Source organism: Selaginella moellendorffii, unplaced genomic scaffold (assembly GCF_000143415.4).
Source record: "Selaginella moellendorffii unplaced genomic scaffold, v1.0 SELMOscaffold_17, whole genome shotgun sequence".
NCBI classification, from domain to species: domain Eukaryota; kingdom Viridiplantae; phylum Streptophyta; class Lycopodiopsida; order Selaginellales; family Selaginellaceae; genus Selaginella; species Selaginella moellendorffii.
Window position 1 is genome coordinate 738,486 of NW_003314278.1, and position 24,809 is coordinate 763,294.

The 24,809-nt window shown below is 50.8% G+C and overlaps 13 protein-coding genes and 1 long non-coding RNA gene across 15 annotated transcripts; 7 read left to right on the forward strand and 7 right to left on the reverse strand.

Moving 5' to 3' along the window:
* Window positions 1-1,454: 1,454 nt before the first annotated feature.
* On the forward strand, window positions 1,455-6,647 carry LOC9642985. The gene is made up of 2 exons (XM_002971419.2): window positions 1,455-1,494; window positions 6,012-6,647. The coding sequence occupies exon 2, from the start codon at window positions 6,056-6,058 to the stop codon at window positions 6,614-6,616; it is 561 nt and encodes a 186-aa protein (XP_002971465.2). The 5' UTR covers window positions 1,455-1,494; window positions 6,012-6,055; the 3' UTR covers window positions 6,617-6,647.
* LOC9640190 lies at window positions 1,549-2,106 on the forward strand. Its single transcript, XM_024676633.1, has one exon. The coding sequence runs from the start codon at window positions 1,549-1,551 to the stop codon at window positions 2,104-2,106; it is 558 nt and encodes a 185-aa protein (XP_024532401.1).
* Window positions 3,040-4,987, reverse strand: LOC9642984 (glucan endo-1,3-beta-glucosidase 12). Its single transcript, XM_002971619.2, has 3 exons — window positions 4,884-4,987; window positions 3,485-4,810; window positions 3,040-3,436 (listed from the first exon to the last, which is right to left on the reverse strand). Exons 1-3 carry the CDS (start codon window positions 4,960-4,962, stop codon window positions 3,402-3,404), a joined length of 1,440 nt encoding a protein of 479 aa, XP_002971665.2. The 5' UTR covers window positions 4,963-4,987; the 3' UTR covers window positions 3,040-3,401.
* LOC9640191 lies at window positions 4,987-6,643 on the forward strand. The gene is made up of 2 exons (XM_002971418.2): window positions 4,987-5,317; window positions 5,370-6,643. Exons 1-2 carry the CDS (start codon window positions 5,232-5,234, stop codon window positions 5,923-5,925), a joined length of 642 nt encoding a protein of 213 aa, XP_002971464.1. The 5' UTR covers window positions 4,987-5,231; the 3' UTR covers window positions 5,926-6,643.
* LOC9642986 (box C/D snoRNA protein 1) lies at window positions 6,578-7,904 on the reverse strand. Of its 2 annotated transcripts, XM_002971620.2 has the most exons (5): window positions 7,693-7,904; window positions 7,447-7,642; window positions 7,316-7,384; window positions 7,104-7,251; window positions 6,578-7,049 (listed from the first exon to the last, which is right to left on the reverse strand). In XM_002971620.2, the coding sequence occupies exons 1-5, from the start codon at window positions 7,874-7,876 to the stop codon at window positions 6,666-6,668; spliced, it is 981 nt and encodes a 326-aa protein (XP_002971666.1). In that variant the 5' UTR covers window positions 7,877-7,904; the 3' UTR covers window positions 6,578-6,665. The 2 variants fall into 2 exon arrangements, with proteins under 2 accessions (XP_002971666.1, XP_024532211.1); XM_024676443.1 differs by having other exon boundaries at window positions 6,578-7,251.
* Window positions 7,895-8,464, forward strand: LOC112346793. Its single transcript, XM_024676444.1, has 3 exons — window positions 7,895-7,992; window positions 8,035-8,227; window positions 8,282-8,464. The coding sequence occupies exons 1-3, from the start codon at window positions 7,931-7,933 to the stop codon at window positions 8,360-8,362; spliced, it is 336 nt and encodes a 111-aa protein (XP_024532212.1). The 5' UTR covers window positions 7,895-7,930; the 3' UTR covers window positions 8,363-8,464.
* Window positions 8,465-8,902: 438 nt separating this feature from the next.
* Window positions 8,903-10,056, reverse strand: LOC9640192 (thioredoxin 1). The gene is made up of 2 exons (XM_002971621.2): window positions 9,504-10,056; window positions 8,903-9,380 (listed from the first exon to the last, which is right to left on the reverse strand). The coding sequence occupies exons 1-2, from the start codon at window positions 9,754-9,756 to the stop codon at window positions 9,067-9,069; spliced, it is 567 nt and encodes a 188-aa protein (XP_002971667.1). The 5' UTR covers window positions 9,757-10,056; the 3' UTR covers window positions 8,903-9,066.
* Window positions 9,904-11,447, reverse strand: LOC9640193 (ABSCISIC ACID-INSENSITIVE 5-like protein 7). Its single transcript, XM_002971622.2, has 4 exons — window positions 10,369-11,447; window positions 10,209-10,280; window positions 10,116-10,151; window positions 9,904-10,064 (listed from the first exon to the last, which is right to left on the reverse strand). Exons 1-4 carry the CDS (start codon window positions 11,320-11,322, stop codon window positions 9,978-9,980), a joined length of 1,149 nt encoding a protein of 382 aa, XP_002971668.1. The 5' UTR covers window positions 11,323-11,447; the 3' UTR covers window positions 9,904-9,977.
* A 118-nt stretch (window positions 11,448-11,565) lies between these two features.
* LOC9640194 lies at window positions 11,566-12,527 on the reverse strand. Its single transcript, XM_002971623.2, has 5 exons — window positions 12,422-12,527; window positions 12,259-12,363; window positions 11,947-12,199; window positions 11,763-11,840; window positions 11,566-11,695 (listed from the first exon to the last, which is right to left on the reverse strand). Exons 1-5 carry the CDS (start codon window positions 12,491-12,493, stop codon window positions 11,625-11,627), a joined length of 579 nt encoding a protein of 192 aa, XP_002971669.2. The 5' UTR covers window positions 12,494-12,527; the 3' UTR covers window positions 11,566-11,624.
* A 64-nt stretch (window positions 12,528-12,591) lies between these two features.
* LOC112346707 lies at window positions 12,592-12,951 on the forward strand. The gene is made up of 2 exons (XR_002992548.1): window positions 12,592-12,708; window positions 12,772-12,951. It is a non-coding gene; the product is annotated as an uncharacterized LOC112346707 (long non-coding RNA).
* LOC112346706 (ribonuclease H-like) lies at window positions 12,793-13,986 on the reverse strand. Its single transcript, XM_024676216.1, has 7 exons — window positions 13,887-13,986; window positions 13,636-13,818; window positions 13,422-13,583; window positions 13,212-13,355; window positions 13,055-13,162; window positions 12,946-12,997; window positions 12,793-12,880 (listed from the first exon to the last, which is right to left on the reverse strand). Exons 1-7 carry the CDS (start codon window positions 13,965-13,967, stop codon window positions 12,849-12,851), a joined length of 762 nt encoding a protein of 253 aa, XP_024531984.1. The 5' UTR covers window positions 13,968-13,986; the 3' UTR covers window positions 12,793-12,848.
* A 16-nt stretch (window positions 13,987-14,002) lies between these two features.
* On the forward strand, window positions 14,003-15,040 carry LOC9640195 (TLC domain-containing protein 2). Its single transcript, XM_002971420.2, has 3 exons — window positions 14,003-14,296; window positions 14,361-14,641; window positions 14,704-15,040. The coding sequence occupies exons 1-3, from the start codon at window positions 14,023-14,025 to the stop codon at window positions 15,004-15,006; spliced, it is 858 nt and encodes a 285-aa protein (XP_002971466.2). The 5' UTR covers window positions 14,003-14,022; the 3' UTR covers window positions 15,007-15,040.
* LOC9640196 (protein PHLOEM PROTEIN 2-LIKE A10) lies at window positions 14,788-17,120 on the reverse strand. The gene is made up of 3 exons (XM_024676215.1): window positions 16,870-17,120; window positions 15,026-16,793; window positions 14,788-14,966 (listed from the first exon to the last, which is right to left on the reverse strand). The coding sequence occupies exon 2, from the start codon at window positions 16,442-16,444 to the stop codon at window positions 15,038-15,040; it is 1,407 nt and encodes a 468-aa protein (XP_024531983.1). The 5' UTR covers window positions 16,445-16,793; window positions 16,870-17,120; the 3' UTR covers window positions 14,788-14,966; window positions 15,026-15,037.
* A 1,033-nt stretch (window positions 17,121-18,153) lies between these two features.
* LOC9640197 lies at window positions 18,154-20,541 on the forward strand. The gene is made up of 5 exons (XM_024676214.1): window positions 18,154-18,394; window positions 18,446-18,648; window positions 18,703-18,744; window positions 18,792-19,863; window positions 19,924-20,541. Exons 1-5 carry the CDS (start codon window positions 18,157-18,159, stop codon window positions 20,466-20,468), a joined length of 2,100 nt encoding a protein of 699 aa, XP_024531982.1. The 5' UTR covers window positions 18,154-18,156; the 3' UTR covers window positions 20,469-20,541.
* The last annotated feature ends 4,268 nt before the right edge of the window (window positions 20,542-24,809 follow it).

Here is a 24,809-nt window from a genome sequence, read left to right on the forward strand (position 1 = left end):
TAAAGTTGCAATCTCTTCATCTTGCTGTAGTAGCTGCTAAACACATACGAGGCGTGAGAAACCATCGTTTCCGGAAAGAAGCATGGCTCGCAGTGCAGTCCCCCCTCCACTGGAGCAAGCATAATCTAGAGCAGATTGAAGGGCCGCTTGAGAAGCATCAGAGTTCTTCCGTCCTGTGTTACAATTTCCACCACCACCATTTTCACCGCCGGGAACTTTCAGTACTATTTCCACCACCAGAACCAGTGTCATCACACCTTCTGGGCAGAGATCGGTTTGGATTTTGCTGCAGGCCTAGCTCACCCGTCGTTTCACCTCTTGTCGACAGGAATGGCCATGGCCTTGGATAGGGCAATCGCGAGGTGAGAGGAGCCATGCGAAGAGGGCAAACTGGACCTGTTGGAAAATTGGTATGTCTCTTTTCATTATCCTGTCTTAATTTTCACTTGACCGTCTCATTTCATGTCCTAATATTCACTTTTCCTCTTGTAAGTAACCACAGGACCGGGGCTGACGACCTGCCAAAGATCTCCAGATTCTGAAGGTGATGCAATTTCTTTCGTTGCTTGTTCGGCTCTATAGCAGAGGAACGTGCTGGAATTCTGGTATTGTCTTCCATTCTCGTTCCTTTTCCTTGCCTTTGAAAATGTTAGTGTCGAAGGACAGCTGACGGAGCCCGACTCGGTTTGTTTCGTGACGCGGCGATGCCATCTCCTGAGCTCGAAATTAATACGAACTCGGTGCGGATCCAAGAAAAAACTGAAGTTACTAAATCTTAGTCATGTGTTGCTTGAAGTGTCATCGTTGCTTTAGACGAAGAGCTCGATTCGCAATAAATGGAAGATGATGGCGAGGCGATGGACAAAATCCCCTACCGAGTAGCCCGGTAACAGCTTCCTCCGACTTGATCCTCCTCAAGCAGTTCCTTCTGGAAGAACACGCTCTCTCGCGGGTGCCTTGTCAGTGAAGGAAAGCATAAAAGACAGCCGAGATGAAGATGACAACGCCAGTAGAGACGAGAACGATGAGCGGGAGCCTGAAGCACCCAGGAATCTCAACTGGACGCAGTTGATGTGGGAGAGCGGTTCCAACGCCAGATCCGACTGCTGACGCGAGTATAGCAGCTTGTTGCCGAGTCCACCGAAGCCTCTTTGCTGTTCTTGAAACCATGAGGAGCTTGAGACCGTGCGCCACGAGGCTCGAGAACTGGAAGAAGTTGAAAGCAATGACTTCGCAGACAATGAGACGCTTGAAAGTGGAGGGGCCGGGGATGCATTCGTGCTTGGCGTCGTTGCAAGAGCCAACAAGGAGTCTAGAGGTGGTGAGCGTGATGCTGATGCCGTGAAGAAAGAATTGACACTTACGACTTCGTCCAGTGCCATGACGTGAACCTGGCTTGTGCTCGCGCTGGAATGCCGGCGAATGCTCTCCCGGACGAAACGCAACCCGGTCAGAACGTAAACACGGTCCCCACGGAATTGTCACTGTCGAGAACTTTAAGTTCGATTGTTATGCAATTCGACGCCTTTGTCATTTCGTTCTCTCCCAATGGACGATAAGCTGCTCCCATCTAGCTCCTCCCGCAGAATGGTTTCCTTCAAAGGAGCCACCCAGGTTCATGTCACCACGCTGGACGAAGTCGTATCTGTGAATTCCTTCTTCACCATAGCTGTGTTCTTGGGCCTCTCATTCTCCAGCACCAAAGCAGCCGATCTGGAAACAGACTGCCCCGTTGGACCCGATGCAGTGAAGTACCTTCTTCTTTACGAAGTTCTCGCGTTTGCTTCCTTCCTATTCTCTAGCCTTGTAGCTCACGGACTCAAGCTCTACATCATATTCGCCAACAGCAACCTTATCGAAGAATCCCAGGCCGCGGAGATTAACAACCGCCTCTTGAGGATCGGAATGCTCGCGTCGGCCATAGGCTCTGTCGCTGGGACGATCTTCCTCATGCTGTCTATGATTAGTCTCATCGAGCTGAGGTTGGGACCTTTTAGTTGTGATAGCAGCTGGACGGAACGCACTGGAATTCCCTTCATAGTTTTGTCGTCCTCTGGTCTCCTCATCTTCATCTCATCTGTTCTCTTTGCTTTCATCGAACTCTAATATGAATTCTACAAAACTTTTGGAGAAGAAACCCCGTTTCCCTGTGTCCCAGAGTTCTCCGTCTTCCACGTCATTCATCAAACTTGGCGGCTGGACCTCCATACTTTTCCATAGTAAGTCTGCCTATCCGGGTAGATCTCTCAGGAAATCATACATCTTCATATCGTCCTTGATTTCATCTTCTTGAAACGTCTTACAGGTTTGCTCAACCAACTCTTCCGCCACTGATTTAACAGGCAAGGCAACTCTTCTACAATGGAAAACCTGTCTATATCGGACGGGCAGCACAACCCTGATCTCTGGAAACTCCAATACTGTCTTGAAAGAAAGCTGTTGGCGAAGAGACTCGTTGATGTTTAGCTCATAGTCTTTGGCCTGATGTTACCACAATTAGCAGCCGGATATAAAGAAACTCTTATCGAGGCTCTTTCTTGAGGAGAAGCCAGCTGATCTTCGGACTGTGCGACTGGGGCGATAAATGTTTCTCAAGCACAGTACCAAGCTTGACATGCTCGTCCAAACTGGAAAAGATAGAGGAATTGTGTTAGTCAATATACCTGAAGAGTCGAGAGAAGAGTCGAGCAGGGATGAACATACTTATCATCAACAAGGCGAATGTCTGTGGGATGAAAGATCCAGTCAACATGCACTTCCGCCTAGAATGCGTTTAAAGCTTTAGCAAAGAACAATCCGTGAGGAGGAAAGTGGGAAAGCTTAATTCCTGTTGAAGTACGGAGTGTGGAGTGAAGGCGAATGGCCCGACTCTGAAGAACATCTCGTTGTAGTAAGAAGTGAATGGACGCAGCTTGGCACCTTGAGCACCGTATCCCTCGTTGGTCATTTTGTTGCAAGTCTTGTCGGATGTTGTGTCGAGCTGTGCTTTCTTAGTGGAGGCTTGGAACTTTGACCGGAGTCGTAGGATTGTCAAGGGCATTGGACAAAGAAGATCTCAGGTACTTTGAAAGTTCCATTCTCGTCAGGATTTCCTCCCTTTTCTCTATGCTCTTCTGAGCGTTGTCTACAAGGACAAGGCAGATTGATCACCGCGTACGCCATGGACAACAGGACAGTAGACGATTCCTTCGAGCACACAGGATCGTTCTCATTCTCTGCAGAAACCACCAGAACTTAGAGAATTAAGACCAAGCCAATGGCAATCCTCTGAAATCCATCACAAAAGCTTGTCAAGGCGCTTGGCTTGGAACTTCAAAGCAAAGACGTGACACGATGTAAGTCTATAAAAGATAAACGAACCGCTCGTAAGCCATTGTAATAGTTAAGAGTCCAAGAGTCGATCATGCTGCACTGGGATAGACACAAGATCCATAGCCTGCGTAAAGAAGCTCGTAAGAAAAGAAAAACAAAACAAAAAACTTACTTGGATCTGTTTGGGTTACGTGAGCTGCTTGGTTAAAGTCGCAAGTGCCGCCGGAGCTCTTCATCTTGTTGTAGTAGCTGCTAAACGCATACGAGGCACGAGAAACCATCGTCTCCGGAAAGAAGCACGGCTGGTTGGGTTGAATCGCAGTGCAGTCCCCTCCACTGGAGCAAGCATAATCTAGAGCAGCCTGAAGCGCCGCTTGAGAAGCATCAGAGTTGGCAACACACCATTCCTTCCGTCCTGTGCTACCGTTTCCACCACCACCATTCTCACCGCCGGGAGGACTTTCAGTACGATTTCCACCACCAGAAGAACCAGCGTCATCATGGGTGTCACGCTCACCACCCGCGATATCCAAAGCGTAAACCAGCTCTCCATTCGGATACGTGACGCCAAAGTTCCGCTCAGTGACCGCACCATTCTTGAGGTTCTCGTTGAAGAGAGCGAAGATATACGTCGGAAAGTAGCCTCTCTTCTTGGGAGTTCCCTGAGCTCTGAGGGTCTTCGCGATCAGCCTGTTGTTGTAGCGAGCAGCATTGGAGACTGTAGCGCCTGGCTGAGAACCGTCACCTTTACTCGGCCAGCCGGTCTCGCACACAGCAAAATCGAGAGAACTAAAGCCGAGCTTCTCGATTGCAGAGATGGTGGCATCGACCATCGCATCAAACAAGTTTGTGTACCTGAGTGACCCATCTCTCACCACCTCCTGCTGCGAGCCAAAGAGCGCGTAGTCGAGTGGGATCTCGCCAGGATTGCCAGCCCAAGCAAAGTATGGATAGACGTTCCCGCAGTAGAAGGAGTTCGTTCGGGACAAAAACTCGAGAAGCGGCTGGATGATGGACTCTGCAATGTCACTCTTGAACGAGCCAGCCGATGGAGGATAAGAGTTTCCCAGAGCATCGGAAGCCAGGGGCGTTGACACCTTGATGGAACCTGCTAGCTCAAACTTCTCAACCGCTGATTGAATCTTCTCCATCGCCGGAACCAACTTCGGCCAAGTCGACTCTCGAATGCTACTGTCTGATAAAATCTCGTTGCCGACCAGAACGGATTCTATGGCTGTCTTTGGATAGTACGCAGCTACATTCTTTTCCACCCATGCGTCTGCACTGCTCTGGCTTGATGCTATCTCCGGGATTTGCTGGTTGGCCACCATCACCGACAACTTCACGCCGCTGTTTGCAAACGCCCGGATGATTGACGAGTCGGCACTAAAGATCTTGGCTCTGTCAAACCCGAGGTCCTTGATCAGTCCAACAGCCTCTGGCGGACGCAAAATCTCGTTTGAAAGAGTTCCATAGTTGATTCCCATTCCTTGTGCATCTGATGGATGCAAGCAAAACAAGACTCAATAAGAACGAGAGGAAAAATATAATACAAGGAAGGAATGACTTACCAGCAGTGCGGTCGCGAGCTAGACAAGCCAGCCATAGAAACGCAACGGCCGCAACAATCTGCGTGGTTCTTCCACCCATGGTTGGTTGGTTTCGCGACGCGGCGGTGCCATCTCCTGAGCTCGAAATTTATACGGATCCAAGAAACTCAGATCTTCCAACTGCCGTAAACTGAAGTTACTAAATCTTAGTCGTGTAGCTTGCATGCGTTGCTTGAAGTGTCATCGTAAATCTGGACTTTCCTCTTTAAGCTTTCATGCGAAAACGGTAGCGTCCTTTAGCCCGTAAGTCACCCGTTAATCTCGGCGTAAAAAAGCATTGGATTCCTCTGGACCATCTGCGAATCTCCTATGTGCCCTGTTGACGAAGAGGTCGATCCGCAAAAAATGGAAGATGATGGCGAGGCGATGGACAAAATCCCCTACCGAGTAGCCAGGTAACAGCTTCTTCCGACTTGATCCTCCTCAAGCAGTTCCTTCTCGCTGTAGAACTCCATCGGAGCTGGAGAGCATTCGCCGGCATTTCAGCGCAAGCACAAGCCAGGTTCACGTCACGGCCCTGGACGAAGTCGTAAGTGTCAATTCCTTCTTCACTGTCGCGGTCTTCGTCGGCATCACGCTCACCACCTCCAACCTCCACGTTGGCTCTCCCAACGACGCCAAGCACGAATGCATCCCCGGCCCCTCCACTTTCAAGCGTCTCATTGTCTACGAAGTCGTCGCTTTCAGCTTCTTCCAGTTCTCGAGCCTCGTGGCGCACGGCCTCAAGCTCCTCATGGTTTTCAAGAACAGCAAAGAGGCTTCGGTGGACTCGGCAACCATGAACCACAAGCTGCTTCGCCTGGGGATACTCGCGTCAGCAGTCGGATCTGGCGCTGGAACCGTCTTCCTCATGCTCTCCCTCATCAACTACGTCCAGTTGAGATTTGGAAGCCTCGTCTGCGGCGATTCCTGGGTGCTTCAGGCTGCCGTCCCGCTCATCGTTCTCGTCTCTACTGGCGTTGTCATCTTCATCTCGGCTGTCTTTTATGCTTTCCTTCACTGACAAGGCACCCGGGAGACAGCGTGTTCTTCCAACGTGACTCGGTCAGAACGTAAACACGGTCCCCACGGAATTGTCACTGTCGAGAACTTTGTCACGTAATTCGACACCTTTGCTATTGCGTTCTCTCCCAATGGACGGCAAGACGCTGCTCCCATCGAGCTCCTCCCGCAGAATGGTTTCCTTCAAAGGAGCCACCCAGGTTCATGTCACCACGCTGGACGAAGTCGTAGCTGTGAATTCCTTCTTCACCATAGCTGTGTTCTTGGGCCTCTCGTTCTCCAGCACCAAAGCAGCCGCTTTGGAAACAGACTGCCCCGTCGGACCCGATGCAGTGAAGTACCTTTTCCTTTACGAAGTTCTCGCGTTTGCTTCCTTCCTATTCTCAAGCCTTGTAGCTCACGGACTCAAGCTCTACATCATATTCGCCAACAGCACACACATCGAAGAATCCCAGGCCGCGGAGATTAACAACCGCCTCTTGAGGCTCGGAATGCTGGCGTCGGCCATAGGCTCTGTCGCTGGGACGATCTTCCTCATGCTGTCTATGATTAGTCTCATCGAGCTGAGGTTGGGGCCTTTTAGTTGTGATAGCAGCTGGACGGAACGCGCTGGAATCCCCCTCATAGTTTTGTCGGCCTCTGGTCTCCTCATCTTCATCTCATCTGTTCTCTTTGCTTTCATCGAACTCTAATGCGAATTCTACAAAACTTTTGGAAAAGAAAGCCTGTGCGTCCCAGAAACTAGCCCGAGAGTTCTCCGTCTTCCACGTCATTCATCAAACTTGGCGGCTGGACCTCCATACTTTTCCATAGCAAGTCTGCCTGTCCTGGTAGATCTCCGAGGAAATCATACATTTTCATATCGTCCTGCTCTTTGTCCTGCTCTTCGTCCTTGATTTCCTCTTCTCGAAACGTCTTACCAGTTTGCTCGACCAACTCTTCCGCCACTGATTTAACAGGCGAAACAGCAAGCTTGACGGGCTTCGGCTCTTCTTCTACCATGGAAAACCTGTCTATATCGGACGGCAGCACGACCCTGATCTCTGGAAACTCCAATACTGTCTTGAAAGAAAGCTGCTGGCGAAGAGATTCGTTGATGTTTAGCTCGTAGTACGATTCTTTGGCCTGATGGTTACCAGAATTAGCAACCGGATACAAAACACACACACAAGTTCTTACATCATCGAGCTCTTTCTTGAAGAGAAGCTTCAGCTGATCTACTGGTTGCTGCAAAAACTCCCGCAATTGGTGTCGAGCAGTCGGACTGTGCGACTGGGGCGATAAATGTTTCTCAAGCACAGTACCAAGGTTGACATGCTCGTCCAAACTGGAAAAAATAGAGGAATCGTGTCAGTCAATACACTTGAAGAGTCGAGCAGGGATGAACATACTTCTCGTCAACAAGGCGAATGTCGGTGGAATGAAAGATCCATTCAACTCTCCAGTACATGCACTTCCGCCTAGAGTGCATTTAAAGCTTTAGCAAAGAACAATCCGTGAGGAGGAAAGTGGGAGAGCTTACTTCCTGTTGAAGTACGTGGTATTAGCTATCCTTCTCGACATTCCATTTGCCATGTGAACAAACTTGGTTTTGCGAAAGCGAGCCTGGTAGATCAGCTCCTTCAACACGCCCGGCTTGCGGCCTCCCACAAAAGACTTATATTTCGATCGCTTCGCAACATCAGCCACTCTCAGAGCCTCCTCGAGAAAATTATAATCTACAACTCCACATAAGAATCCTCACTAGGTGCAAATCGAATCCACTTACCCGACATGATCCGATTGTCATCGAAATCCGAGATTTTCACAAACGCTGTCGGATCGCGCTTCCCAGTGCAGCCGATTCGAGCCTTGTGCGCTTTCACACAGGGTAAGCCGCACGAGCGCAAGCCGCAGCCGGGGCACTTGTACTTGGCGGCGCTCTGCCCACACTCATCGCATTTGCCGCTCATCGCGCCTCAACAAAACCCTAAACCCAATAACCCTAAGTCTTCACTCGCCCAAGAATGTGTATGCCGTGCTGTGTCAGCCTGGGATCTACCACACATGGGAGGACTGCAGTGCACAGGTTTGCTGCGCTTGCTTCATTCTGGGCTTACATTTTTTCTAGGTTCATCGCTACCCCTGGTGCTCTGTTTAAGGGTTTTGCGACGCGCGCGGAAGCGGAAACTTACCTCGCATTGATGTCTGATTCTAAAGCGATGCCCCCCTCTGATCAGGCGGAAGTGCCGGATGCTGTAGATCATCTGGTGACACCCCAGCAGTCGGATTCTAACGTTCAGCCTCCTCGCATTGATTCTAATGTACGCTAAGATTCTTTGTGAGCATGTGTTGATTTTGAGTTTGGTGTTTTGCAGAAAATGGAATATAGTGCCGACGGTAGACTTCTAACTTTTGCGTCAGAGGAGGATCTGTTTATCTACCTTGGCCTGAAATAGCTCGAGTGATATTTATATGAAATGTCTATGTTTCTAATGGGAGAAATTATTTACAGATGGTCATACTAAGTGTGATTGAATAAATCTGTTAATTGAGGATTAGACCACTAGAAACAATAGCATATGCTGCCCAGTTAGATTTTGATTGTTATAATTTTGTTAAATTAAAAATTAAATTTATAAGATTCATGTCATGTATTACCTTAGTTAGATAATATGCTAATTATATTAATATATTATATAAAATGTCTATTTAGGACTAAGGGGTATGATAGTAAGAGTGTCTTGGTAGACATGGTAAACTATCACTTAGTAAATATTAAAGGATTAAATTTAATACTGCAGGGGTTTTTAATACTAGCAAGTGCAAGTTAATAATATAAATTCTCATCACTGTGTTAAGTATATTTGACTTAAGGACAATTTATGATTTCCTTCCTTCGATCTAAATGCATATATACTAATTAATTTCTCACAATGTATATTTTAACAGTGTTTAAAAGAGCTACAACATCATTGCCCCTTTTATATGACCTTAAGTATATCAACAAGATTAAATATAAAATTTGTCTTGGCAATGAAGGTAGACAAAGTATAATACAGAAGATGCTCAATTGACCAAAGTAATTATTTTCTCTCGGCTTCTTGGCTGGTCGGATGAGCAACAAGCTGCAAACGTCAAAGGCTATACCCCCCTGTTTGCTTCATATGTACTTCTCGATGGTGGTAATCAAAGTGGTCTCCGGAACGCAGCCTATGACAGTGTCCAATCTCTCGCCTTGCTTGAAGATCATGCACGTCGGGATGCTGCGAATTCCCAGCTCCGTTGCAGTCTTGGAGCTGTCATCGGTGTTAACTTTGTAACACTTGATCCTGCCCTTGTATTTCTCGGCAATGCTGTCGATCACCGGGTCCAGCATCCGGCACGGCCCGCACCAGGGAGCCCAGAAGTCCACCAAAACGGGAATCTCAGACTCGAGCACTAGAGATTTAAAGGTCGTGTCATCCACAGCTCCAGCTGGAGATCACAAAATCGAAGATCAGCATTGGAAAACATCATAGAAAAGACAAACTAAAAGTTCTCAAAATGAAAGTGCTACAGATCAGGCATTGGAATCCAATTGAATCTAGAGAAATCCACCTGGAGAGGCTTCCTTGGTCTCGGAAACGATGCAAGCGGCCGAGAATCGGCGCCTGAGAGCTCCCGTGCCTGTGCCGCCTCTCCGCTGCGATTTCAAGCTCGCGGATTTCCTCCACGACGCGCTGATTCTTGTCGACGACGAGGATGGAGAAGGCAACGCTGCGAATGCGACGCTCGAGGACGACGCAGCTGCCGCGGGGCAAAACATAGAAGACGTGCACGTACCTGACGCGTCCACCACAGCAATCGCCATTCTTCCTCCACTCCAAAGACCTAGGTCTGGGATAGAGGATTTTGGATGGACGCCATCATCTGGACCGTCCACGTACTGGATCAAACGGCCTTTAAACGCTCGTGGAAGCTTGTGGCTATGGTTTACTGGCACATCCACGCCGTTGGATGAGATTGACTCCAGTTAACTTAATGTAATGTTAATGTACACATTAATAGCTAAGAGGAGCAGTGACTTAACATCTACCAGGGCCCAGTTAGCGTTCTCTTCAATGGCTTTGGCTTTGGTAAACACATAGGCTCGCTTTTGGATACAATTGCTTCCAATATCTGCGAAGAAAGGAAAATAAATCTCAGCAAGATTGATTTCTTTTCCAGTACCTTTGCTTGCTTTCTATCCCTCACTTCGCATTCTTCCTGCAAGTTTCCTCGTTGTTTTAGAAACCAAGGAGACAAAAAGTCCAAGGATCTGACCTGTTGCTTCTTGAGCCTCGTATTCTCTTCCTTGAGGTGGCTCACTTCGGCTTCCAGCTCCACTGTGTAAGCCTTGGAAAAACATAAAACAAATCTTTGTCTCAGCTTTGACATCATCAATGCTAAATATCAAGAGTAGACAGGAAGAAAGAGAACCAACCTGTTTGCGAGCTCGAGACCTCGCAGCCGACTCGCGATTCTTGATCATCCGTCGCTGCCTCCGCTCCAAAACCACCTCAACCGGTCCGTCCAGTCCCCTCTTCCGACCCCTTCCTTCCATCCCGAATCCCATCGAAGGAAGCCCAAAACCATTCCCTTGGCTGTCCGATCCGGGGCTCGGTGGAGAACTCGCTCCAAACATCCCAGCTTGTCCAAGCGCAGTCATAGCTCCTCCGTTTCCCATCTTTGAAGCGTTCATGTAAGCCGCCACCTCCACTTGCTGCTGGAGGAACTGCTGCTGCTGGCGTTGCTGCTGCTGCTGCTGCTGCTGGTGTTGCTGCTGCTGCTGGTGCTGCTGCTGCTGCTGAGAGATCGCGGCAGCCATCGTCGCAGTATTCCCATACTGGTTCGACGCCAGCCAATCTCCCTGCTGGTTGGACTCCATACCCAGCGCAGCAGCGTGAGGAACTCCGCCTCCATTCGCAGTAGCCACGACAGGCTTTGGGTCCTGAGCAGCGCCAGCTTCTTCGTTCATCACCCCGGCCTTGATGAGAAAATCCTCCAAAGTCATCTCTCCAAGAGTGGCTTGCGTTGCATGCGCCGCCTCTCGCCCATTCTCGCCTTGCGATTGATCCTCCTCGCCCGGCCGATGGATGCCCTTCCACACCTCGTCCACCGTCTTCCTGCTCAGAGTCCTCGGCAGCGGCGCCCGGAGGCTGGGCTGCCGGCACAGCGCGCTGTTGTCCGGCGCCATGGCCGCCGCCATTGCCTGGCTCTCCTCCGCGGTCCAGATGTTCTTGAGGAACTCGTCCATGTTCATGGATCCGAAATTCTTCCCCGGCTCGCCGAGCGTCGTCTGGAGCTCGTCCAGCGTGAGCGAGTAAATGGAGGTCTGCCGAGCGATAGATCCCGCCCCATGCTTCGCCCCATCCTCGCCCGCCGCTGCCGCCGCCATCGCAAATCCGCGCGCTGGATACACACCTCAATCTGGCATCCGAAGCAGCTAGATTCCGCGATCCATGTCGCTCACGCTCGCCATAGCCCACATTCTAGAAGGCTCGCTTTCCCCACGCAAGAGCACAAACCCTAGGTAAACCATGAGAATCGAGTCGTACGGAAATAGGGGCAGGTGTCACCCCCTAGAGCTTCTTGCGCGGCCTGGCCCCCGTGCACCGCGTTGGGTGCCAACACGTGTCCAAGCAGTACGAAAATCATACGGTGCATCGTATTTCTAGCACGCTACATACGGCAGCTTTTTTACGAGCTTGGGCTTGGAGCGTTTTTCATGAGCTCTTCTGCTTTCTTGTTGAGCGAGGTCTGGATGTAGCCTGTGGAACCATGCTCAAAGTCAGCTATGAAGAGCGATCGAAAGCTTGGATTTCTTTTTTTGCTCACCGATGGGAAGCCCGGCTACTGCTCCAAGAACAATCCCCAGAGATGATGTCCTCAATCGCCATCTCAACGATCCTGGCACTGTTTGATCAAATCGTTAGAAAGATCGAGCGAGAACGAGAAATGCGGAGGCTCTAGAGAGGAAATGCGAAGTGAAAACGAATGCCTGCGAAAGAGCGAAACTTACAAACAAGTCCCAGGGTTGCAGCGGTGGCGCTCGCAGCGATGGCGGTGTTGAAAGCATCATCCACGTCTCTGTAGATCGCAAGAGCGTGCTGGAGGCCACAGTACATGGACGTGAAGAATCCAAGCTTGGCGCCTCCCGACACCGTTCCTCCTGCGACTCTCACGAATCTTTGCTCCCAAACGTTCCTCCAAACTCTTTGCCGCTCGTTCCAAGTGCTACTTCCGGCCTGGGATGGAAGAAAAGGTTGCCAGTGCTACAACAACACACCAAACGAATGAAAATCTAAAGGGAGCAAATGAAGTAAAATCTCACAGCGGATGCTCGACCCTCCTTTAGCCCTCCAAAGATCATGCCCGCCACGATACCGATCGTCGTCTTGGATCCCCAGTCCTCAAACGCATCCTGGACCCTCTTGGACTGCAAAATTTCCGCATAATTCTCTATCCGCTATACTCCAGGAGAATCGAGAACCTACATTGAGATCGAAGCGATCGACTGGCGCAGGCGCCTCCTCCGCAGCCGCCATCGTCGTGGATTGCTGATCCATGAGAGCTCCTAAAACCCGAATAGAGAAGAAGCTCCCATAAACCCTATTTCATACTTTAGGGTTCTTGCGAAGAGCGAAGGCGCGGCATCATGAGGAAGATCGCAGACATCGGGTACAAGACGGTGACATCGCTGCTGGGCGTCGCGACCATCTACCTCGGGATCAATTTCTCCATGAATTTGTATTCCGCGATCCAGTGGCACATCGAGCACAGAGTAAGGCGCTCTTTCTTTTTGCCCTTAAAATGCAGCATTTTTTCTTCTTCTTTCTTCTACCAGAACGATCCAAAGGAGGAAATCCAAGTCCCGCAACAGCCCCAGCAAGGATGATCGCGCTCCAGAAAAATAACAGCGTCTCAACTCCTTGAAGAGCTCACGAACTTGGTCTCTAGAATCACGAGATGAAAGAAATGTAAGTAGGCTTCCATTTTCAATACACTCGAGCTTCATTACCTGGCAGTGTGACTCCAATGTTGGCCAGCTGATCGGCTAGAGGATTAAATTCCTGATACCAGCCAGGAGAAACTTTCGATCAAACAAGAAAACCTGGGCTTTCGCTCACTCTATCGACGTGTTGGATTTTAAACTCCAAGAACTGCGATTTGAGGTACATTGCTTCCTGCCAGAGATCTTTGAGCCCTTCATTCCGAACTTTCCAGTGCTCCATTATCTGATGAAACTCGTCCGTAGAATGAAAGAACTGTAAGAAAAGCTTTTACCTGTTCACAGACTAGCTTGGAATCTCCTTTCACAATTATCTTTTTAATCCCCTTGTCTAGTGCTGTTTTCAAGCCCAGGATCAAGCCACGGTACTCGGCAACGTTGTTGGTTGCGTGACCCACACCTTCGCTCATCTCACATTCCTGGATCATAATAAGCTGCGAGTGAGTACCCAAGAAAACACAATTTTTTAACAGGAAAAATCTTACCACATTGCCATCTGGGTCTTTGAGAAGAGCTCCAGCTCCAGCTCTTCCCGGGTTCCCTTTCGATGCACCATCAAACTCTACCTGGTACACTCGTCCGGCTTGAATCGGTACAGCTCCTTGCTTGACCTTGGAGCAGCTGGACGAGGAAACATGGACTAGTTCCTGGAGCAAAAGAAAGTTCCAACTTTGTTTCAAAAGAAAGACGTTGAGCTACCTCGGCAGAGACGGCATCAGCGGAGATGCAAGCGATTTTCGGTCTTGGCTTGGCGACTGCTGCATCACCCATCACCGAACGAAGTACGGCCTCGGTCTTGGTTGGGCTGATCCCGTTCATGTAGCTCTCCGCGTCACTGAAGGAGCTGAAGCTCTTGTACTCACAGCCTTTGAATCCATCAGTCTCCAAAAAGGAAGAACAAAACGAAAGATTTTAGAAAAGAAGAGAAAGAGAAGAGCTCAATCGAGTACCTGGCGTTTGCATTGATCCCAGCTCTCGTAGATACCTGGCTGCCTCCCCTTGCGAACGGCATACACCTTCGTCTTTCCCATGAGCCTCACTTCTTAGCTTTAGGGCGAGCTCGCAAGCTAAATCACAGTCCCAACCATGGCCGAGCGCGAGAACAAGGTCCCCGACTTCGCCGCCTGGCTGTTTGGAAGTATGATGCTTGTGTGGCTGCTGGTCGTAGCTAGCGAATTGCTCAATGGTCGATCGCGGCTACTGCCCATCATCGCCGGTTTCGTGTTCTTCCAGTCTTTCAATGGAGCTCTCGGCTCCTCCCTCTCCAGGCACAAAATTCGTCTCACACCAGCTTCTTCACCCCACGACTTCACGAACATTGGTGTCTCGTTGCTGCACTCGTTGCTCGTGTCTCTCTCTGGTACGCGAAGAATTCCTTCCCACATCTCTTTCTTCATTGCGCTAGAAACTTGGCTTTCCTCCAGTTGGAGCTTGCGTGCTCGTCGAGCTCTACCGCACTGGATCCGTCGCAAAAATGCTGGAGTTTGAAAGCTTGTACTCTCGCTCTTGGCCTGGAGCGTACTCGGTGCTAGCCTTCTCCTGTGGCTACTTCGCCTATGACCAAGTCGACATGATTCGCAGGCACCTCTATCAAGGATGGTTTCCTCCGCTTCTCGTCCATCACTGGCTGCTGCTAAACTGCTTCACCCTGGCACTCCTCCGGAACGTTTCTATAAACTATCTAGTTCTCACGCTACTCTGCGAGGTGACTAAAACTTCCCTTGCATTGCTACCTTCACCTGGACCAACTTCATTAGCTTCTAACAGATGCACTCGGTGTTCCTGCACTGGAGACGCATAAGCCGGATGACGGGCATACGAAAGCTCGGTAGCGTCGCCGTGATCACGGAATGGATTCTCAACTGGATCACTTACTTCACTTCCAGATTACTAGTGCATGGAGTCATATCCGTGAAGCTCTACATGGATGCCACCAAGTTCCCCAGTAAGATTGAATTGCTACTAGCTAGCTCAGGAATGCTCGGCCTGGACGTTCTAAACATCGTGCTTGGGCTGGATCTATGCCGGGCCTGCATGAAGGAGATGAGAACCAAGAAAGCACGAGCTTGACAAACAAAAACACACATACCTGGATTGTTTCTCATTTCAGTGAGATGCTGGTGTTGACAAATATGTGTAAGAACAGGGCAAGGCACACTGTGACCCACACCAGAACTTTGGTAGCAGCGTCTTGAGAGAAACGAGTCCTGACCACGGCCGCCTTGGAATGAACCACGTCCCTGGAACTTCTCACATATGGAGCGGAGACGGCTATGACGAGGCCAAAGAAGGATCTCACTGCTTCGGCTGTCACTTTTCCAGCTAAATCCATGACGAGCATGCGATTGCTTGGAATCGTCAAGGCACCGAATATCTTCTCGAGAAAATTCCCAGGATCCTGTTGCAAGGCCGAAACCGCTTCGCTGCTATTGAAACTCACCGGTGTCATGTCCAGGCGCGTCGTCTCTTTCGAGCTCTCGGACAGAACCTCGTATGAAGTTCGTACGAACGTATCCACGGCCCCGTTGCAAACACTCACGATCATTTCTTGGGCCGGAACTCGGTGGACGGGTTTTGTCACCGCTTCCACCATCTCCTCAAACATATTCACCTCCTGCGTTTTGTCCAAGTACGTCGACACCGTGGCCTCCACAAAGATCTGTATGCACTCCGCGAGAAGGGCTTTTCCTTTGGTGCTGCATGCCAGATCCAAAAGCCTGGCGGGCTTCCATTCCCCTGGTTCTTCACTCAATCTTCCATGAGTTCGCACGATCCCGTTGGCTCCCAGCTCGAAGATCTCTGGAGCCGACTCGTTCTCTAGCTCCGCCTTGCGCTCCATCTCTTCGAAGTAACACACCACCAAGTTTCTCACCGCACTTCCAACAATGGCTGACGCAAAACCTTTCCCGGGGTCACTGAAAAGCTTGTTTAGCAACTTCTCTGAAAGTCCTTCGTGCCTCATTGTTCTGCTAGGCTTGCTAGAGCTCCCTGGAACTGTTCGTTTCACCTCGAAGTTCTCATATCTCTCACGCCTCCATCCGTCACTGCTCTCTGCCCTGAATTGGAGCCTGTCCCTATACATGACCAGATTGTTCCTGTCTAGCGATTTCTCACGATGAGCCCTGGAAGGAAAAGTATCCTCAGGAGAAGTATCAGCCATAATCACCTTGCAGACGCTAGAAGTGGTGACTGCGACAAGATCCTGGAGTTCCGGACAGCGCAAGATCTTGAGGAGCTGCCGGATGCTGCGAGGAACCTCGCCTTCTTCGTTGCTCGATTCCAGAAAATCCTTGAGATCACCGGAGATGAGAGACGCCGAGTCGGCAGCGCTGGCCGCCGCCTGGAGCAGCTTCCCCAATCCATCCAAGATGAGAATTACTTGCCTCTTCCTTCTCTGAAACGACTCCGAGCGGTAATACGAGTAGGACGCGCAGCCCCCGGCAGCCAGCGCCGCGGCGATCAAGAAAGCCTTCTTGCGCCGGTGGAGGAGATCTACGAGCTGCTTCATTGGCGCTCCGGATCGATCAAGAACAGCAGGAAATCGAGGAACCAGGGCGGAGGAAGAAATCGGAGAATTTCTGTCTTCTTTCCCAGATGAGAATTCTAATCCCAAACCGTCACGCAATCTTTCTTACCGCGCCGCTGCCCCGCCCGCCGCGCGCCTCGCGCCTAGCGCCGGCGACGCACCGCCATCGATCGAGCGGACCCTAGGTAAAACAATATTTTGCTCGAAACCCGTGAAGATTGATGAATGAAATAATTTCTCTATGGGGCGGTGTCACTCTTCTCGCTTCTCCTTTGAAGATAAAAGCGAGCAAGCACGCGATGGCGACGTCACAAATATCTCTCGCAAGGACCTGGCACACGAGCAAACAAGGAAGAATGCGTCAGATCCTCCAAGATCTTGGGAAGAATAGTAGTTCGTCAACCCACTTAGTGGCCAGCCAGATGATCCATAGCCGAGGTCGCTTGAGATCCTAGATAGTACGTTCCAATGGTGCCGCCTTCTACACCGCCACCCCCAAGATCCACGCCAGTGGCATCGCCGCCGCCGCTGCCAGCGCCGCCTTGGTGGCCGCCTCCGCCGGGCTGATCGCCTCCGCCACCGGCAAAGACGCCATACTGCCCGGATCTCAAGCGCTCGCGCTCGCGATCCCTCTCCCTCTCCCGCTCCCTGTCTCGATCCCGCTCCCTCTCCCGCAGCTCTCTCTCCCGCTCGCGGTCTCGGTCTCTCTCGCGCTCGCGCTCCCGCTCGCGCTCTCGGTCCCTCTCGCCCAGCGGCCGATCCCTGGGGTCCTCGATCTCGCCCAGATCAAGAATGTCGGGTGCTGTGAGGATCGCCGACGCTCTCCGGGACCGCGCGGGCGCCGCCGGAGTCGGGGCGCACGACGAAGTGGATGCTGCCACCGCAGTGGTGCCCGGATCCACCCGCAATCTCGCCAGATGATCGTGGAGCTGGGCTCTCTCCCTCTCCTCGGGGTGATCCTCAGGCGTGGTGTCCAGCTGATCGCGATCCTCGTCCGACGAGGAGGAGCTCCTGGGCGCCTTGAAAGACCCGGACACCTCGAGGCTGCGCTTGAGGGTGGAGCTCTCGAGCGCCTCGCGGTCCGAGTGGCACGTCTGGACGGAGATGTTGAGGAGGCCGTGGATCCTCCCCGACGGCCGCTGCAACTGGCACGCCATGTACTGGAGCCCGCCATCGCTCACGTCGCCCAGCGGGATCTTGGTGCTGCCCACGATGGGATCGTTGGTGCCGCTGCCCCGGCTGAAGATCTGGACGCACAGCTCCACCCCGCGCAGCGAGCCCGGGCGGGGGATGTACATCTTGTGATCCCAAGCTGGATTGGAGCCGGCGTTGTGCGCGACATGGGTGCAGTACTTCACCTCCGGATCGATCCAGGCCAGCGCGTAGGGGCTCATCCGCCCGAAGATGCAAGTGTCGCGCAATCCCTGCGCCGAGATGATGGTCACCTCCAAGCTGTTGTGGTGGCGATCGGCGCCGCCACCGCGCTCGCGATCCCGCTCCTCCTCTCGCCCCGCATTGGAAGGATTCATCGCGCTGCTACACCCTGCGCCTAGCCCATCGCGATGGATGCTCTCTTTCCCTACTGGCCGCGCCCAAAAACTGCAAACCTCTCCGCGCTACGTGGCGCCTAGTTGGCAGTAAACCGAGCCAAGTGCCATCCACGTGGCAATTCCCGCTAGGGTTCCTCGTTCGCCATGGCAGGCTCCTCCGGCCGGCGAGCTCGCAGCCATCCGCTCGCTGGAAAGAGCGGGACGGGGCCGCCGATCGCACCGCCGGAATGGCGATGGCGAGTGGGGAATCGCGTGAGCGACACTTATTTCTACTCTCCGGATGGCCAGTGCTTTCGATCGCAGGTCCAGCTCCGGGCATATCTGGAATCCACGCCGGGCACGCCATCGCCATCGCAGTTCCGCTGGAATTTCGAACGCAGCGGTAGCATGTTCTCTTTCTCTTCTTTTCTTGTTTGCTCTAGCTCTCTTGTAGGTTTGCAGAGCGAGCCGGGTGGAGCTCCCGCGCCGGAGGATAAGATCGCAGCTACTCCTACTTCGAGTACCACCGCTCCGCAGCGTAAGCGGCAGAAGGTCAATGCCCGATCTACGAGAAAGCGAACACGATCGTCCAGAGGCCTAGAAATGGGGTCCCCGACTAGAGTCTCGAAGAGACAAGAGCTAATAAGCGTTGAAAAGGTTCGCCTCTGGAAGAGATCTTTGTTCTTTCTATCGGTGCTGTTCTTCATCTAGATACTCGACGAAGGCTACGAAGCTACGATGGTTATCAGCGAGGTTTGAAAGTTTGCGCTTTTTCTTGTCTTTCACGTTGCTCTCTCTAGGACGAAGTATCTCCTGGAGCCTTTGGCGATGGGACTCGAGATAAAACTCCCCCGCCAGACAACGAGACACCTGGGCCTTCGGCCTTTGGCGATGGAACTCGAGATGAAACTCCCCCTCCAGACAACGAGACTACTCAAGAAGAAAACTTGAGATCTCCACCGCTTGTAAGCGACATGATCATCCCGGACAGTGTGAGCTTGGCAACCATACTGGCCTCCACAAGGAGTCACGCCCTCGTTCAAGAGTCCTACGTGATGAGCAAGCTGCTGGAAGAAGAATCGCGTTTTGATGACAAGAGCGCCAACGAGATCAAACAACTCCAGGAGGCCATCGCTGCAAAGGCCCGTGACGGGAACACGTTTCGCAAGCATTCCAGGGAAGCGCTGCGCATGTTTTTCCATGTCCTGCGGGGTGAAGTGGCTCCATCAAGCTTTGGAGTGAACGAGCTCGTCAAGATGTGTAGCAGCTGGTCGTGCAGACGCCAGCGTCCGTCGTGCTTTCTCGAAGCGGCTCACAAGCTGGTACTCCAGTGCATCGCCGAGGAACAAGACAACGTTACGCTCGAGAGCTTTCCCATGGACAAGAAGACGGCCGAGATCGTGCTGCTCGACTGTGGGAGCTGTAAGATCGAGGCTTGCTGCTCGGGTCGGGACTTCTGTCCGGGATGCACTTGCAACATCTGCTACGGCGAAGTCGAGGCGAGAAAGAGTTGGAACTACTTGAGATGCGACGCTTGTCACCACCTCGCGCACTTGGACTGTGCGCTGCAAGCCATCAAGGAGTCTGATCGGCGCTCCTCGTGCGTCACTTGCCTGAAGAAGAGTGATCTGGTGGTATTCTGGAAGACGATGATAAAAGAAGCGGTGGCGACGACGGACAGGAAGGTGTTGGAGTTGCAACTGTCGTCGGCAGTGAAGGTGATGGAGAAACTGGGCTCGAGCTGGTACAAGCTCGCGCACTTGAGGGTGAAGGAGCTGGTGAGGGACCTCGCGTCTCACCAGGAATGTCCCGACTTTCACAAAGTTTTGGAACAGGTGGTTGATTCTTTTAACGATTGGCAGCGCTTAGATGGTGAGTTTCTCTCATATAGCTGACCTGATTTTTCTCAGGTTGGTCGTGCTATGCATCCAGATTATGATGATAAGATGATAGACCAAGGCGTATTAATGGAGCTACTGGCTGAAGGGTCCAAAGCGGGGACGCTCATCGAGGAAGAAGCGAGAGCTATGGATCTCCAGAAGAAAGCTGAGGCAGAGTATTCGGAGTGGCTGAGCAGCGTAAGAAACGTCGAGAATCGGAAGCAGCTACTGGCGGCGGCCGAGGCAGAGTGTGAAGAACGAAGCAGCGCAGCGCATTGCTCCAAGCTCGACTCTGAAAAGGCTTCCAAGCGAGTGGACGTGCTCAAGATGCTGGAAAGCTCTCAAGGGGTCTCCAGTGGCTCGCGGGAGCTGCTGCAATGGAACCTGGAACAGGAGATATCCATTCTGCATGCCATCTGTTGCACGCTCGGGCGCTCGGATGTGACGAATCTAAACGAGTACCTGAGTAAGCTGACGATGGTCATAGAGGAGTGGAGGGCACAGCGTGATGTTGTGGAGGGAATCATGGTGAGATCTCAGCAGCTTCATGCAATCCACAAGATAATGGTGAGAAAGCTTTTAGAAGGCCCAGAGTAAAACTTCGGTGGGATAATTTTTGTCGATACTTAGCTTTGAAAATATATTTTCTTCTGAGTTCTGTGTAAGCCAATTTTGAAATGTATGGACGAATTGTAATTTTGGTCTGCTTTAGAAAGCTAGTTTTCGGCCACGAGCAGCTCTTCGTGAGCCTCAGTTGCTAGCAGAGGCAGTAACAAAGCTCCCAGATCCAGATCATCCAGATATCGAAACCACAATTGATAAAACTCCATTCACTTCATGAGGTGCTCCACCATTCCCATCTCAACCTCATCAGGTAAAACGTTTGGCAAATTCACAATCCTAGGAGAGATTCACAGAGAAAGATGGGGCTTAGCTCTTTTGTTTCAGTGGCAAGCCAAGCAAGGGTGCACAGCCATTTTGTGGACACTTCTTAATAGAAAGGATTTATTTTGAGGCTGATCCATCCAAAGGTGATATGATGTATGTATATATATATATATATATATATATATATATATATATATATATATATATATATATATATATATATATATATATATATACATATATGTGAGTGCATGGAATATGGAAAGGGAATACAGAAATGTGCATATTAATTAGCTCAAAAACCCTAGCTTATATACAGGAGCGAGTGGTTCGGATTGAAACCAATCCGACGGCTACCAAAATCCACTACGCTAATATTAGTATACGGCATCGTAGCCGTACACTTGGCCCTCACATCATCCCCTCCTCTCGGAATAATGGAAGGCCGTTAGGGTTCTTTTGTCGATGGGCCGGGATCTGGAGGAACGTCAGGAGGAGGCATCGGTGGATCTGTAGACGGTATTAATTGCTCCTGATCCCTTTGTATAAAGCGTTTTAACCGCTGCACATGCACAATTTCCGGAGGATCGGCCTGCTGAACGTCATGCCGAACCTCATAAACTTGTGGTCCAACTTGCCGCAACACCCGATACGGTCCTTTCCACTGCGCAAGGAGCCCCTTAGATAAACCACGTACCGTAAGATGGGGAAAACGGACTAACACCAAATCATCCACTTTGTACTCCGCAGGTGGACGATGATGGGAATTGTAGCGCCGTTATTGTCCCACTTGTACGCGGCCTAAGTGTTCAGCAGACTCTGCTCGGACAAGTGGAAGAATGCTTGTCAAATATTGATCCCATGACCTAGCATCAGGAGCTCATGGCAATTGCGAAGGTAAACTCAGCTATGTTGGTAATATTGGATCATGACCATATAGAAATTTATATGGTGAAGCACCAACAGAACTCTGCACCCCTGTGATATAAGCATACCGAAGAGACGGCAAATAACTATCCCAATCCGAATGTTGAAAGTTCACATACTTCGCAATCATCCCTTTGAATGTCCGAACGAGCCATTCCACCAGACCGTCTGATTGTGGATGATAAGCACTCGTAAAAGTGTGGCGTATCCCCAACCGAGATGTCAAAACATGAAATACCTCAGCCATAAATGCAGGACCATTATCCGAAAGAATCCGCTCTGGACAAGAATGCTGGAACACCACTCGATTGAGGAGGAAGTATCCAACAGCAGTTGCAGAGGCACTAGCAAGAGCACCAACTTCCACCCAACGAGTCAAGTAGTCAGAAGCAATAATAACATACTCATTGCCAGCAGTCGATCGCGGAAAAGGTCCCATAAGATCAAACGCCACCAACTCAAACAGACGAGAAACTGCAATTGACTCTAACCGTCCTTCTGCAGCACAAGGGGGAGTATTACGAGCTTGGCACCAAATGCAGCTACGCACATACCGGATAATATCACGTCGCATCTCTGGCCAATAGAAAGATCTGCGCAGCTTCTCGGTGACACGACGGTGTCCCATATGCCCACCTAGAATAGAAGAATCATGGTAGGCATGGAAAAACCGCGGAATAAACACCGAAGGCACCACCAGCCGTAAATGATCATCAGGATCCGTCCCCACAAAATAAAGAAGGTCATCTTCAAGGCGATATTGAGAATGTAAATGCCGAAAAGGCAAGTCATCAGCAAGTGATGCAGGATTCTCAAACCCATCTCGAAGCCTTTGAATCCACGGCTCAATCTTTTGAGCCTCGCGAACCTCATCCAGAGAAGGTAGATCTTGCTCTACGCCCTATGGACACTGAACGTCAAGGACAGCAACCGCCGACGGCACAGAATCCTCATCTAGAAAATCCACAGATGCTGGAACAACAGGTTCGTCAGAAACATGAGAAGTGAGTGGAGAAGGAAGAGGAGCTCGAGAAAGGGCATCAGCATCAGCCATAGAACTCCCTGGGCGATGAACAACATCGAAATCATATATCTGAAGCTTCAAAGCCCATCGAGCCGTACGACCAACCAGGTTCTTCCGCTTTAATAATGAAGTAACAGCAGCATGGTCACCTTCAAGTAACGTCCGAGAACCATGTAAATATGCATGAAGTTTCTCGAAACCCCAGACTGCTGCTAAACACTCCTTCTCTGTCATGGAGTAGTTCATCTCCGCTGGTTGTAATGTACGGCTTATATATGCAATGGGATGGCGTTGACCAGGCACACTCGAGTTCTCTTGCATCAACACACCTCCAAGACCAATGTCAGAAGCATCCACGCGCAAAATAAAAGGTCGAGTGTAGTCAGGATATGCCAAAACCGGAGGAGTCGTCAATAGCTCTTTGAGATTCACGAACGCCCGCTCACAAGCGGGAGACCAGATGAAAGATGACGTTGATGACTTCAGCAACACTCGCAATGGTGTAGTGCGATCGGAAAGATGATCCACAAAACGACCGAGATACTGCACCTTACCCAAAAAGCGCTGCACATCATTCACACACTTCGGAGTAGGGAACTTTAGAACAGCCACAAGTTTGTCAGGATCAACTTGCAAACCCTCACAAGAAATATGGTACCCAAGATAAGTTGTGTCCTTGGACCCAAACACGCACTTCGACCGCTTCAGCTTTAAACCAACATCGCGTAGCCGATCCAACACTTTACAAACATCACGAACATGCTCCTCCCACGTCCCCTCCGAGTGGATCAAGACATCATCAATGAAGTCAGCCGTCACCTCCGGCATATCGCAAAGAACCTCGTCCATCATCCGCTGAAAAGTTGCTGGAGCATTGTTCAAACCAAACGGCATCACCAAAAACTCGTACAAACCAAATGGTGTACGAAAAGCAGTCTTAGGAATATCTTCTTCAGCCATCGGTACTTGCCAATACCCAGAAGCAAGATCTAGCTTGGTGAACCAACGACTTCGCCCCAGACGATCCAAGAGATCAGCAGTGTGAGGAAGAGGGTACACGTCCGGGATCGTCACTTCATTTAACGGACGATAGTTGATGCAGAAACGAATACTCCCATCAGGCTTCGTCACAAGATGAGGTTCACATGCCCAAGGACTCCGCGACTTCCGAATAACACCCTCCTCCAACATCTCCTTGACGTTTGCACGTAAAATCTTGATCTCCTTGGGTGACCGACGACGAACAGGAACCTTAATTGGACGAGCATCCCCAGTTGGAATGGGATGACGTATGGCAATCTTGGCCCCAGACGATAGGTCAAATTCAAAGAGATCAGAATACTCCTTCATGAGCTGGTCAACAGTTGCAAGACAAAGATCATCGGAGGGATCGGAAAAGGGAAGAGCAGAACAAGATGGAAACACAAGAGGAAATAGTGGGGGAACAAAAGTAATGGAAGTAGAGGTAGAAGTAGAGGGACGAAGAGGTACGGAAGTGAGAGGAATGGATGAAACATAAGGAAGTATGAGACAAGGGGGAGAAGCCTCAAAGTCACACTTGGCATGATTGTGCTGCAACCAATCCATACCAAGAATGAGGTCAAAAGCTTGACTCGGCACCACCCACAACGACTGCAACTCAAGCTCGAGATCGCCCACACGCACAACCAGGTCCGCCTCATCTCGTGCACATGCATGTGTACGGTCGTTGCCATAAAGAATGAAAACTGGATCCGCCGCACGACGCAAGTGTAGACGATAACGTGTGGCAACAGGTCGAGCAATAGAAGATAAACTCGAACCTGTATCAACCAACACGGAGAGAAGAATAGGAGACCTCTTGTTATAAAAACGAGCTTGGAAAGTAAGCACTGGATGAACCGGTGCTGAGTGAACCCCTTGATGATACTCCCGAAAGAAAGATGGAGGGGTCACTAACTTATTCGCGCAAGGTCCCTCCATTACTCGCGCGACTCCTCGTTTCCCGAATGCACCTCGGTATCCAAACCTTCCACCGCAGCAGCACCAACGGGACATTGCTGACGCCAAGGTCTCCACCCAGGAAATGGAGGTCGCCAATCCGGAAAGTGCCGACAACG